General features: G+C 34.5%; 1 protein-coding gene across 2 annotated transcripts in view; it reads left to right on the top strand.

Moving 5' to 3' along the window:
• Positions 1-15,277, top strand: part of LOC111058331 (transmembrane protein 18) — a 29,320-nt gene that overhangs the window by 12,778 nt on the left and 1,265 nt on the right. For both annotated transcript variants that reach the window (XM_022345848.2, XM_039422623.1), the window contains exons 3-4: positions 6,469-6,523; positions 10,100-10,193. In XM_022345848.2, the coding sequence (XP_022201540.2) occupies positions 6,469-6,523; positions 10,100-10,193 (149 nt within the window). The remainder of the gene's footprint in view (positions 1-6,468; positions 6,524-10,099; positions 10,194-15,277) is intronic.

Below are 15,277 nucleotides of genomic sequence, written 5' to 3'. Positions count from 1 at the left end.
TTTGAAGATTTCAGTAACTGAGGGACTGGACTCACAGAAAGCGATCTGCGGGCAGGATATAGATACCTATAGTCAGGTCCACGTTATAATGGTAATGGAGATATATTTATAGCAGAACAACGTTGCCGATCCTCTGTCTTGTCAATGCCTTCTATAGACGGTAGCTGATACAGGTTTATTGATGTAATATTAACAGTTCATTCTTGTTTAAAATCAATCTTATAATCAATCAATTTTATTTTTATATCGGGGCACCGAGCTTCGCTCGTTATTTATTTATTGACTCTTGATAAACTGAACACAATTCTTTAAAATGATTGGGGAAGTACTAACAGGCACAGCCCAAAACTGTCTCTTTCCCAAATTTTGATTTATACACTATGAATAGTCCAGAAACTAGGTTACGTTCCATACACTTGAATTCAGGTTCAATTTTCTGTTCAAAAATTTAAAAACAAAAGATTTAATTTAGATTATATACAAACCAAATTAAATAACAAAATAACACTCACTAATCACTTGAAATTGTCAAATAATGATCAACTTTGAAAATTATGATATATACTCTAGTTTAGAAGGATTATCATGAGTCATGTCAACAAATCAGATTATGTTGATGAAATCGATTAAATTGTCTAGCTAGATAAAATTTCTCGCTGATTGATTATGATTACACAGCTGGAAAAAATTCTGCCTCTCTCCCACACAGGCACACGCATCTTCTGTTATCGAGAGACGACGAAATTATCATCTGTTTTCCAAGGATGAATTATCCTTTTAATGTCGTTCAGCGAGTTTTCCAAAGAATGAGACCTAGTGCAATCGAATTTTTACATGATGAACCTACTATGTTCCAAATTTAGTGAAAGCCGTTAGAGCCGTTTTTGAGATCCGTAAAACATAAATAACCAGTTATAAAAATAGCCAGATATAAAAATAACCAGATATATAAATACAGAAATTGCTCGCTCAATATAATAGGATTTAGCAAGAAATTATATTTTTCAATTAAATTAAGAATCTTACAAAATAAATTCGACTCAAAAATAATGGAAATCGGTTTTTTGAAGTTCAAGAGGATGAAGTTTGGGAGGTTGAATTTTGGTAAATTTGACAAATTTCTGTAAATTTCAGTGTACCCAATTTTTTAACCAAAAATGAAAGTGAAGTGTATCTGTTTGTTGTAAAGCAATACAGTAATCCAATTATGTAAAGCAGCTTCCAAACTAACAACCACCAGTCAACTTACTTCTTTGCTAATCGGGTTTCGGCTAATATCGACCGATACGTGAAAAAGGGTTGTAGCAATAGAGTACAAAACATTATGATATAAACTGTCTAACCTTATTATAACGATTGTCAAGGGATGAAAAGAAAATTTTTAGATTTTTTTTAAAGAAATCAAAAAAAAATATCAGGATTTCCTTTATAGAGGGGTTAAATTATCATCAAGTTTTCTGTGGGAGTGTGTTTATTTATTTTTATTATTTATTTATTACAATTTAGTTGCGTAAAGTCACACATTTTTGAGCAAGGCTCAAGTGGCATGCAACATGTCAAGTTCAGGATCGGGATCCTGAGAATGCGTTGCAGCACTCCTCTATTTTATAGGGACATGCCTCCACCAATGTCCTGGTCATCTTAGATAGAAACACTTTATAACCACCACACAACCTAATATCCTCTGGAATACAATTATAAAACTTCAATCCTGAGTAATACGGCCCTCTTTCAAGCAGAGAGAGTCTATGAATTGGGAGCTGGAACAAACATGCATTTCTACCTCGAGTTCTGTATGCATGATTAATTCGGTCAACATTGAAAATTTCTGAATTTTTGAACACAAAAGAAATTCCACTTGCAAGAAATAGATAGCTGGAACAGAAAGAAGCTGGAGTCTCCTGAGTATAGGTTTACAGGAAGAAGAAGGACTCCCTCCTCAAGAACCCGAAGTGCTTTTTTCTGCATTTTGAAGCATGTGTTCAAATAGTTTACAAAATAGTTTATAAAATAGTTTATAAATATAATGATTGCATTGTAAAAATATTTGTAAAATATATCAGTGTTGTGAATAAATTTCAATTTCAAAAAAATGTCAGTTCCTTCCTGACCCTCAAAATAGAATACTAAATCTAATCAATGATAGGAAATATTCAATCAATTCAAAAATGTCCAATTGTATCTATAGGTGATTTCCAATGATATAGGCTAAAATACTTTACGATTTAATGAATAAGTGAACTGAATGCTGTGATAAAAATATTGATAATGACTAATAAAAAAACTAAAGCTGCGTTTACAACAAAGTTATTAACAAATGTTTATTTTTCTGTCCTATAGATTAAACGGAGCTTGACAAACACATAATGTGTATAAGCTATCTTCAATCTAATAGAATCTATAAGGACGGCAAAATAAACATTTTGTTAATAACTTTGGTGTAAACGCAGCTTTAGGCCGGTTGCAGACGAACCACTATCGCATGTGGGATGTGGGAGCTACTATTTCCCATCTGTGGTACCACAAACGCAGCGCATTTGGAATACATTGGCAGGCATGGCAGTGGCACTGATACTTCTACATGGCGTTGCGCCCTGTGGTAGCGATTATTTTCCTTGAGATTGTGGTATCACTGGTTTGAGCACCACGCTTCCCCTAGCTTCGGTGTCGTCCGATGAGCGATTTTGGGGGTTAGCAGTCCACTGAGCGATCCATTGTTCAGAATAACAATAAGGATAGGCAGACGCTATGAATGGGAGGACTTAGGAGTAATTAATAATCAGGGATTGATTGATTGATTGAGTACTTATTTATGTAGATTACAATATATACGGCTTATACACTTATATACAATAGCTTACAATACAGCAAAATTATGGATGAATTTACAAATATAAATTAAGAAAATAATTATTGAGCTTATATAATATGAAAAAAAAAACAATTGTAATAACTATAGATAGATAGATAATATTGTTATGCATCTACATAAATTGGCGGAGCTTTGGACATATCAATGTCCATTTCTTCGGAAAGAATATTCGAAGTATCCTTCCCACTAACTCTCTACCAAATAGGGACAGAGACGGAGGAAGGCCACAAGCGTAAGTGTATACTCTGATGATGATTGAATCAGTACCTACCTATAAAAATGAATCATTTGCTGAAGATAATATTGTATCCAATAAACAATATTTCAACAAACCGTTAAAAAATTCGATTTGGGTATTATCAAACAACTCAATGAAAAACATCTCAGATTATTAATTTTTGGGATTTAAGCGCCTAAGTTTAAATGTAGATTTTGAGCTCCGTTGATGGAATCTGTTATGTGAATAAATATAGGAGCCATTTCGCTTCTATTATACTATATGTATTACTTCTATAATGATTGTAGATTGGCATAAACATAGAGAAACGATAGCATAAGTAGATATCCCATGGTATAGGGAGTTTATGTCGCTACTTTTACTGTTATCTCAAGCCGATAGTTCACGTAGTTCTTTCCCATGCAGCTGTGTGACGCTGGTAGTCTCTCAAATTGTGCCGTTCATACACTATCACCCAAAAAAAAAACAGTAAAAATTGACAATAATCGACAGTAATCGGCTTGAGATAACAGTAAAAGTTGCGACATAAATTCCCTATACCATGGGATATCTACTTACGCTATTGTTTCTCTATGGCATAAACTTGAAATTTGTGACTACTTGTAGTTGTAGATTTCTTCAGATGTGAAGTTGATCTTGAATCTTCTTGATATCTGTGAGATACTTTATCGCTTGTAGCCTTTCTCCGTCACTGTCGCTGATGATTAATGACACCCAAGTCCTCCCATTCATAGCGTCTGCCTATCCTTGTTGTCATTCTGAACAATGGATCGCTCAGTGGACTGCTAACCCCCAAAATCGCTCATCGGAAATCGCTCATCGGACGTAACCCTAGCTTTTATACCACAATCACACTAATGAGCGTTTTCTCAAATGTAGTGTGAAAGACTCTCTGCTTTAGACGTATTGTTCTGTGGTATGTCGGTCCCAAATCCCACATGCGATAGTGGTTCGTCTGCAACCGGCCTAAAGCTGCGTTTATACCGGAGTTAATAACTCGAGTTATTAACTTGACTGAATTGTTAAAAATTTATCTTAACAAAAGTTAATAACTCGTGTTTTAACAGAAAATTCCTTGTTGTTGCAATTATTCAAATGATAATGAATTAATAATTATTATTGAACGAAAATCCAAATGCACAGTTCTGTGCATTATTGAATTTGATATTGTGGTAGCTAAGAATAACCATAGAGAAACAATAGCATAAGTAGATATCCCATTTTTTAACAGAAAATTCCTTGTTGCAATTATTCAAATGATAGCCTAATGAATTAATAATTATTATTAAACGAAAATCAAAATTCACAGTTCTGTGCATTATTGAATTTGATATTGTGGTAGCTAAGAATAACCATAGAGAAACAAAGCATAAGTAGATATCCCATGGTATAGGGCGTTTATGTCGCAACTTTTACTGTTATCTTAAGCTGATAGTCCACGTAGTTCTTTCCTGTGAACTTTATGACACTGGTAGTCTCTCATATTGTGCCGTTCATACACTCTTACCACCCGTCAAAACAGTAAAAATCGACAATAATCGGCTTGAGATAACAGTAAAAGTTGCGACATAAACGCCCTATACCATGGGATATCTACTTACGCTATTGTTTCTCTATGGAATAACATTCAATTCAATAATTATTTATTGTCATATACAGTGCACAAGAATACATACATAAATGTTTTAGGCTATAGGACTAAAAATCAGTTTACAAAGCATTATCAACCAAGAATATTATCGCTAGGTCATACAAAATTTGCAAGTTTTGTAGAAAATTTGTAATTTCGTTATACAAAATCCTGAGCCATCAGTCAACGACTGCATTTCGCAACCGTGCCACCATTATTATTTAATAACAGACAACCACGACACAGCTACCAACCGATGGCCGAAAAAACTATACAAAATATAGCCTACGAAATACATAATATTGATTTGCACCGACACAACAAAAAATTGTAATTGTAATTGAAAATAGTCCCACATGAGTCTTAGACTTGTGTGGGGACAAGCACCATTATACTGTGATACTTTGTGACTTAAATTGTTAAGTAGAAATAACTAGTAGTTCTGTGAACAGTAGACATCACGCAGTATTCTCATCCACAAGTACCTGATTGAAACTATAGACCTTTTGGAAATACAGCAATAGACTGGCTTTTCCACACATCTGTGTAATCACTTGTCAGCTGATTTATGATGAATAATTCTATAGTCTGATTTTTACTCTTATATTGGCGTAAGAAGGAGGCTCCTTTTTCCTTTTATATATTATCCTTGAAATGCAAAATTTCCAAAAACCATGTTTAAACGTCGACGCGCAATTAAAAAAGGAACATACCTGTCAAATTTCATGAAAATCTATTACTGCGTTTCGTCGTAAATGCGCAAAATATAAACATTTAAACATTAAGAGAAATGCCAAACCGTCGACTTGAATCTTAGACCTCACTTCGCTCGGTCAATTAATATAACCTTTACAGATTTAGAAAGTAGAGCAAAGAACAAACGGCAATACAAGAGAAAAGGGAAAATGAATTATGTAGGCCTAAAGGTGCGTACAGATATACGCGCCGCGAACATGAGCAATTCACTTTTAATCAGCTGATTATATCTGTATTTTTACAGAAACGGTAAGATACAGATGTAAAAAGCTTGGCATCAACTGATTAAAAGTGAATTGCTCATGTTCGCGGCGCGTATATCTGTACGCACCTTTAGACTTGTGTGTGGGACAAGTACCATTATACTGTGATACTTTGTGACTTAAATTGTCAAGTAGAAATAAATTAATATAACCTTTACAAATTTAGAAAGAAGAGCAAAGAACAAACGGCAATACAAGAGAAGAGGAAAAGGAATTATGTAGGCCTATAGCTGCGTACACATATTCGTGCTTCCAACCCGCACCGAGCACGCTCCTCCCTCGTACCGCCCTCGTTCCTCCATCGAACTACAGTCGCTCCGCCCACGCACCCATCATGAACGTTACGGAAGATGTTAAATCTTCTCGCGTTCCCCGGTCGAACCACTGTTGCTCGCCGGTCGATCATCAATCGCTCTGCTGGTGTGACGTTCGGTTGCGGAGCAGAGCGAAAGTCTGTACGCACCTATAGAGTTACTTAAGGAATTAGTGAGTTAGTTAGGATTCCATACTAGAGCTTCTATTTTATCTTAATGTTATTATAAGATTATTCTACATTGAATATTTGTTATTTAGTGAATCATTTAGGAATAGAAATTACCAGCAAAAATGATTAATTGAGGATCGTGAATCTCAAAACGGTTTTGACTAGTATTAACGTTGTATAATACTAAGAACATGTTATTGAAATGTGTATTTTTCCATTTTGCAGTGTTACTGGTGTACTTCTCTGAAAATATAAACGAACTTGCAGCCAATAACTGGAGGTAGGTGTAAAATTTAAAAATTTACACCTAGAAATTAGGTCTAAATTTACACCTAGAAATTTAGAAATTTTAAACTTGAAATTTCTAAATTTCATGGATGAATATTCATGTCATACTGTCAGCATACCTTATTGATAACATCAATTTGATTTAAATTCTAACAATGCTGACAGCTTGAATGAATCTAACTATAGGAATATTCTATTGATAATAGTTGGGACCTGGGGCCCGTTTCACAAAGGTACAAGTAGGTTACAAGTCAACAAGTAGGTTGTTGCCAACCATGGTTTTGGAGAACAGCTGATTACTAGCGTTTCACAAAAGCAGAATTGTAAACTTGTAGTTACAATGAATTTCTACAAGTTTACAAGTGATTTGCTTGTACGAACAAGTGTTTCACAAAGATTTTCATTGTAGCCAACAAATTTTGTCAAATTACTTGTTCGTAACTATGAAATTTCTACCGAGGTGGAAAGCTATGTAAAGCATTTACAAGTAATCATTAAAATGATTTTAATATTCAATAAATATTTCTAATGATCAATAATGCCCTATATCCCTCTAAAATTCATTATTTTGGAAATATATGCATCAGGAAATAAATTTAATAAATTCCAAAATAGTTATTAATGTGTTACTCATAGGTTATGTGTACTATAGTATATATACACCAGTATATATAATATACATTATATAGTACATCTACTATATATATACAGAGTACATATAGTGTGTAGGTTACAAATTCAGCAATAAATGAAGTAGACTGTACAAAAAACATTATATTGCTTTCAATATTTTCAAAAATAATTATTGAAAAGTAAAGTAACCTTTATAAAGGATGAAAAAGGAGATCATCATGAAAATAGGTTATGTTACTATTGAAGTACTTGTAGACTTGTAAAATTGTAAACTTGTAGATCATAATTTTTGTGAAACGTGAGTACTTGTAAACTGAACTACAATACTTGTTCGTAACCATGGTTGGTAACAATACTTGTACCTTTGTGAAATAGGCCCCTGGTTGAGGGCTGCCGCAAAGTAGGCCACCACCCACGCTTATCCACGTTCAAGGTCAAGCGAATCCACACGCTGGGGGCTGGGTCTGTCTGTCCGCAAAGTCAACCCACGGTCCACGTTCCACGCTACCTCGACAAAAGCCGAGTATAGCCGAAAAAACCCGACCAAAAGCCGGCAGAGTATAGTTTGTATAGGATAGGTTGAGACATAATGGGCCATATGAATAAAGTTGAGCATTTGCTTATACTTGTAAAATATTGAGCATATGCTTAATTTTCTATGAATAAACGTGAGCAAAATCTTTTGCTCATGCTCATCAAAGAAATAGTTTGAGCTTATGCTCAAAATTGTATGAATAAACTAGAGCATTTGCTCAACTTTTGAAGTAAATGCTTCAAAGAAGGTTAGTATAGTCTGGAGCAGCTTTTCACCTTTCAAATGAGAAAAGACTAAGAAATTGTCAAACAATTACAGATTTAAAGAAAAAGAAAAAAGGTTTCTCATAGTAAAATGGCTCAACTAATTCGTGTGAGTATAAGGAAACTACCAGATACGATCACAACCAATAGTTGAGAACTATAACTCTTTTTAGATTCAACTATGATATAATATCACCATTATTCCTACAAAAGAATAAATACAAAAGATACCTATCCGAAATAAGGACATCAATAGGAAATGGGCATTTAAGAAGATGAGAGAGCATATACAATTATAAGAAGGCTATTGAGATTATAAGATTATGCTGAAGAATATTATAGAGATTACATTTTTTCACGCTATTATTTCAAAATTCAGAACTCAACTAACCTGAAACTCAATTCATAGATAGAGAACAGAGCAGACGACCAAACACAAGCAGTGCTTGTCTATACTTGCATATTTAGCGCTTGCGTGAGTAGCACATTCTAACCTTTCACTATAAAAAAGTAAGGCCACAAATAATAAGAAAACAAAGATATTGTCAAATTTCACTGAAAATTTATTAAAAACTTTAAAACAGATCTGTTTAACTCTGTTTTAAAGTTTTTAATAAATTTTCAGTGAAATTTGATTTCTTATTATGGAGAGATTTCACAACATCACCATCAATTCTACTAATTTTATTTAAGGCCACAAAGGTGAATCAGCTGATGAAAAATCTTTTAAATACGTGAGCATTTGCTCCAGAGTTCAGGAGCATAAGGTAAGAGTATAAGGTAAAGCTTATATTAATATAAAAATGAGCAAACTCTTATGCTTCTACCTAATGGCCATGAGCAAAACCTTATGCTCCATGCTCATGAGCATATGCTCTGTTTTTATTTATATCGCCCATGGTGAGACAATACTAGTTGAGACCTATAAACTATAGTCTGCCGGATTTTGGTCGGGTTTTTTCGGCTATACTCGACTTTTGTCGAGTTTTTCGGCTATATTCGGCTTTTGTCTGGGTAGCGAGGAACGTGGACCATGGGTTGACAGACCCAGCCCAGCGTGTGGGTTCGCTTGACCTTGAACTTGGATAAGCGTTGGTACAGTCTCTGCCAAAAGTAAAAATGATATATCTCTAGCAAACTGACAACATTGCAAAGCTAGAGGGGACTCGCCATAGGCTTTCTACAATGATAGAAAAGAATGGCAACACCATTGTCAATCAAATACTGCCATTATAACGTGGACCTCACTATACTTATATTTGAATAGCTTATATCAGGGTATCTAGAATATTCTAGATAACTTGGCTCATACCGTCCTTGATTAGCTGTCTATAGCCTACTAGATATACCTATACCTCTGAGAAAAGATAGCATAAGAAGATATCCCAGGGTATAGATAGTTTATTTTGCACATTCCACCGAGTACTGTCGACTACTGTTTATTATTACAGTTTTGGCCTTGTTAAATTGTACCGATTACTGTCGACTACTGTCTATTTTACTGTTTTGGTCGTGTGAAATTGTAAGAATGTTTCATAGCTTCACGAAAAACAACTACTAGGACTATCGGCTTCAGTTAACTGTGAAATTTAGAACATACACGCCCTATACCATGGGATATCTTCCTTTGCTATCTTTTCTCTATGTTATCACTATAAATGATACAGTATCACCACACATGATACAGTATCAACACAATATGATACAGTATCATCTCAACTTGATACACAACGCCTAAATCCTCCTATGCTATCTTTTCTCTATGTTTACACTTGATTAGCTTAGAGTCTACAAAAAAACGCGTTATACAATAGCACAGAATACGTACAGAATGGAAAGTCAGCTAGTACCCTGACACCAAAATCCGCCATCTTGAAAGAAATTTCAGCATTGTAATGAAAGCGGTAATTGTAATTTCTAACAAGATGGCGCAGTGGTCTTGGTGCACTCAAGTCTTGGCGTCATGTAAAATGCATTGGTTGGAATGATATATACTTTCCATTCTGTATGTATTCTGTGACCATGGGATTAAGATTATGCTATCTTTCCTCTGTATTACACTATTTTACTTGACTAGATAGAGTCTATAATAATATAGTTTTTGATATGCAAATAATTTTGATTTTTTTTTTTGCAGGATATTCTCAAAACAACAGTATTTTGACAGTAAAGGACTGTTCATATCGATAGTATTCTCGGTACCAATCCTGCTCAATTGCATGATCATGATTGTAAGTATTTATTTATTCATTATTTATTTATTTTCACTTTCCTTGCCCTATTACCATAGGTAAGGAAAGTATTGCTTTCCAAAAAAATTAAGGTACCCTAATTTCATGTTTTCTATACGTTTCAAGGTCCCCTGAGTCCAAAAACATGATTTTTGGGTGTTGGTGTGTGTCTGTGAACACGATAACTCCATTCCTATTGAAATTTTAAACTTAAAGTCCTTATACCATGAGGATCCGACAATAAGAAATTCAATAAAATTCAATTCAAAAGGGCGGAAAAAATGGTGGATAATGGCTAAAAAACATATTTTTCACGGTTTTCTCGAAAACGGCTCTAACGATTCTCTTCACATTCATACCCTGGATAGCTATTTATAAGCCTTATCAACTGACATGAGTCTCATTTCTAGGAAAATTGCAGGAGCTCCGTAATATTCCTGAGAAGAATGAGTTTTGTCAAATTTCTATCACAATTTTCTCAAAAATGACTGACCGATTTTTTTCAAATTCATACCCTGTATAGTTATATATCAGCTCTATTACTGGCATGCAGTCTCCTCCCTGAGAAATTAACAGGGGGTCCACCCCATCTTGAGAAGTTTACTTTGTAACCTCCTTCTCGTGTGAGGTAGGTAGGTAGGTAGAGCAGTTTATTCAAAAGAACACATGTCGATATTTTATTGTTGAACAGCTGTTTTGACAGCTTTTAAAAAATCCTCAAATTTCATAATTCAACAAAGGAAATGTACTCTGAACACAATAACAATAGTATAATCGTAGTTTTAATTATTTAGCCGCCAATCGGCTATTCCCCTAAATTATGCTCGTTAATGAGGCTTATAGATCAACTAGTAGATAACCCGTGCTTCGCAAGGGTCTATTTTAAAACTGCAAAATGAAAACTTGACGTAATAAAAAATTCGAAATTGAAAATAGGCCTATAACCATCCTCGTTAATGAAGAATCTATATGCAAAATTTCAATTAATCAGTTGAGTATGTGATGATGCGTCAAACATAATTCCCTATCCTTACGTGTATAAGCCTTCTTTCCTTTATTATAGTATATAAACTGAAGAATACATAATACTTGAAAACCTCACAGAATCATATTGATTTTTCCAATAGATCAATAAATTTTAGTTCGATTAGGATCCTCCTCAATTTGAATCAGGCAGCCTTTGTTTTTCCAATTCCAAACAAAATACCTAAAATACTCGTTTCACTGGGAATTTGTTCTGATAGTACATTATAACTGAATAATATAATTATTACTTATTTTATTGTGATATATTCATGTTTTTCTTATGAATTCAATTATAGGCCTACAGCATGAAGACTATGTCCAATCATTTGTACTGGTGGCAAAATTTTACATTAAAAATATTATTTTGATAAAATCCAAGTTCAATAGTTGAAAACAAATTCCTTCAAAAAATATTGATAATAATACGTTTCGAGGGAAAAAACTAATAACAAAAAAAATGGGAAGGATCGGGGATTCGAACCGAGGGAACTATAGCTCCGTAAGCAAGTGTTTTACCGCTGCGCTACATAGAAGTTCGTAATAAGTAGTCTTATAACACCATTATAAACTGCTCATAAAAAAACACACTTTGGGCTATGGAACTTCATGTAGCCTACGGTAGAATAGATGAATTTGAACATTAATTTTGAAAAATCTAGAAGGAGAATTGAAATTTGGGCTTCCAGGTGCACGAGATTGATATTTTTAGAATCTATGTTCAAAATTTGGAGATCTAAATCATTCCCGTTTTTCCGGTATGCAATCCACAAGTTGACATGTTTTGATGCGAACACACGAACAAACACAACCCTATTCTCTCTTATTATATAGATGAGCAAGGAAAGTTGTGTGAATGTACCACACCAGATTTTTTATAATTGTCTTTAACCCTTTAGATCTTAACCTATCCTTATCGGTCTACCCATCGATGCTGTCCTATCTTTCTCCAGTTCCATCATAACATGGACCTCTACCGTATTCTATCTATAGTGAGGTCCACGTTATAATGGCAGTGGATAAAGATAGAAGAACAGCGTTGCCGATTCTCTGCCTCAATTAATCCCCAATTCACAGATTTGGCATCGTTGTGAAGCTAGAAAAGGATAGTATTACCTGCTTTGTCATATAATAGACAAGGATAGCAACATCAAAGTTAATCAAATACTGTCATTATAACGTGGATCCCACTATATATGCTTTTCACCACGCTTGCAGTATTATTTGTTTCAGATTAATGTATGGTTGATATTATTTATTGACCGAGCGAAGTGAGGTCTAAGATTCAAGTCGATGGTTTTGCATTTCTCTTTATGTTTATATGTTCCGCATTCACGACGAAACGCGGTAATATTCATGAAATTTGAGAGGTATGTTGCTTTTTAAATTGCGCGTCGACGTATATACAAGGTTTTTGGAAATTTTGAATTTCAATGATAATATTAAAAGGAAAAGGAGCCTCCTACATACGCCAATATTACCGTAAAAATCAAACTATACGATTATTCATCATAAATCAGCTGTCGAGTGGATTATATGTGTAATGTAGACGATTATTTCTTTATTGTGTTACTCTATTTACTTCCTTGCCCTATACCATAGTAAGGAAAGTATTGATTTCCGAAAAAATAAGGTACCCCAATTTCTAAATTTCTATACGTTTCAAGGTCCCCTGAGTCCAAAACATGATTTTTGTGTGTGTGTTGTGTGTGTGTGTGTGTGTGTGTGTGTGTGTTGTGTGTGTGTGTCCTGTGAACACGATAAATCCATTCCTAATTAATCGATTGACTTGAAATTTTAAACTTAAGGTCCTTATACCATGAGGATCCGACAATAAGAAATTCAATAAAATTCAATTCAAAAGGGCGGAAAAAATGGTGGATAATGGCTAAAAAAACATATTTTTCACGGTTTTCTCGAAAACGGCTCTAACGATTTTCTTCACATTCATACCCTGGATAGCTATTTATAAGCCTTATCAACTGACATGAGTCTCATTTCTGGGAAAATTGCAGGAGCTCCGTAATATTCCTGAGAAGAATGAATTTTGTTAAATTTCTATCACGATTTTCTCAAAAATGACTTGACCGATTTTTTTTTAATTCATACCCTGTATAGTTATATATCAGCTCTATTAACTGGCATGAGTCTCCTCCCTGAGAAATTAACAGGGGGTCCACCCAATCCTTGAGAAATTTACTTTGTAACCTCCTTCTCATACGTGAGGTAGGTAGAGCAGTTTATTCAAAAGAACACATGTCGATATTTTATTTGTAGAACAGCTGTTTTGACAACTTTTAAAAAATCCTCAAATTTCATAATCTATTCAAAGGAAAATGTACTCTGAACACAATAACAATAGTATGATCGTAGTTTTAATTATTTAGCCGCCAATCGGCATAATGTTATTCCCCTAAATTATGCTCGTTAATGAGGCTTATAGATCAATGAGCAAGGAAAGTTGTGTGAGTGTACCACATCAGATTTTTTATAAGTGTCTTCAACCCTTTAGATCTTAACCTATCCTTATCGGTCTACCCATCGGTGCTGTCCTATCTTTCTCCACTGCCATCATAACATGGACCTCTACCGTATTCTATCTATAGTGAGATCCACGTTATAATGGCAGTGGATAAAGATAGAAAAACAGCGTTGCCGATTCTCTGCCTCAATTAATCCTCAATTCAAAGATTTGGCATCGTTGTGAAGCTAGAAAAGGATAGTATTACCTGCTTTGTTATATAATAGACAAGGATAGCAACATCAAAGTTAATCAAATACTGTCATTATAACGTTGATCCCACTATAGATGCTCTTCACCTCGCTTGCAGTTTTATTTGTTTCAGATTAATGTATGGTTGATATTATTTATTGACCGAGCGAAGTTCAAGTCTAAGATTCAAGTCGATGGTTTCGCATTTCTCTTTATGTTTATATGTTCCGCATTCACGACGAAACGCGGTAATAGATTTTGATGAAATTTGAGAGGTATGTTCCTTTTTAAATTGCGCGTCGACGTATATACAAGCTTTTTGGAAATTTTGAATTTCAATGATAATATTAAAAGGAAAAGGAGCCTCCTACATACGCCAATATTAGAGTAAAAATCAGACTATAGAATATTATTCATCATAAATCAGCTGTCGAGTGGATTATATGTGTAATGTGGCCGATTATTTGTTTATTTGTTTACTCTTTTTAAATATAGTTCCTTTCTCATGAGTTATAGAGTTAGATCAATTTAACCTCTCGCAAGCCAAGCGATTCCCCCATTATAAATTGTTACCATAATGTCTAGGGTTGTTCTCACAACCCTATAATACCAGCTCAAAACCATACTCAATATAACCCCAATTACCATTAATCAATTACCCCATTACATGGTGGAGGCGCCAGGAAAATTATGTCTCGGAACAGAGGGGTAGAGCCGGGCCCGATTATCTGCTGTAGATAGTTCCAGGTCCCGTCCTCGTAACCGACTGCCAAGAGGCATACATTTTTCAGTCATTTTTACTTGTCATGATTTTTCACCGTCGTCGACACTTTTAATTTTTAAACAATGGATGCTCTCGGATTGTGAAAATTCATGTCAAATAATCGGCTACATTACATATGCAATGACGCATGCAATTCAATATCTCAATGTAACTTATTGAAAACACAGCTGTTGTGTGGACTATTAATTGCATGCAGTGAGGCATGCAATTGATAACTTAAAGTAGCATAGTATTTTCTCCCGACTTTTCTCTGCTTTCAACTCGGTAAGCTTTAGATGATAGTAGCATAGGTAGCTGTTTACATCAGATTATTAGCATTGTCGATACAACAACCCAAAACAGCCATTACTCGTTTATACACCGATATCTCGCCGACACGACAGGACAGAACAGAATTTACTCTGATGGACATTTCATTTCATTTTTTTCATCCCACTGACCACCTATGAAAGGGGTATAAGGATTTGTCAATTATAATCTAAAGTCGTCAATCTTTGCATTCTATAATGCAAAAAGAATTCCTCACTGGAATAAGGACAAACCTGCAACAACTCCTCCCTCACC

This window comes from Nilaparvata lugens, chromosome 3 (assembly GCF_014356525.2).
Source record: "Nilaparvata lugens isolate BPH chromosome 3, ASM1435652v1, whole genome shotgun sequence".
Classification (NCBI taxonomy): Eukaryota; Metazoa; Arthropoda; class Insecta; order Hemiptera; family Delphacidae; genus Nilaparvata; species Nilaparvata lugens.
The sequence above is the reverse complement of the archived record's forward strand: the minus strand, read 5'-3'. Positions and strand labels throughout refer to the sequence as shown.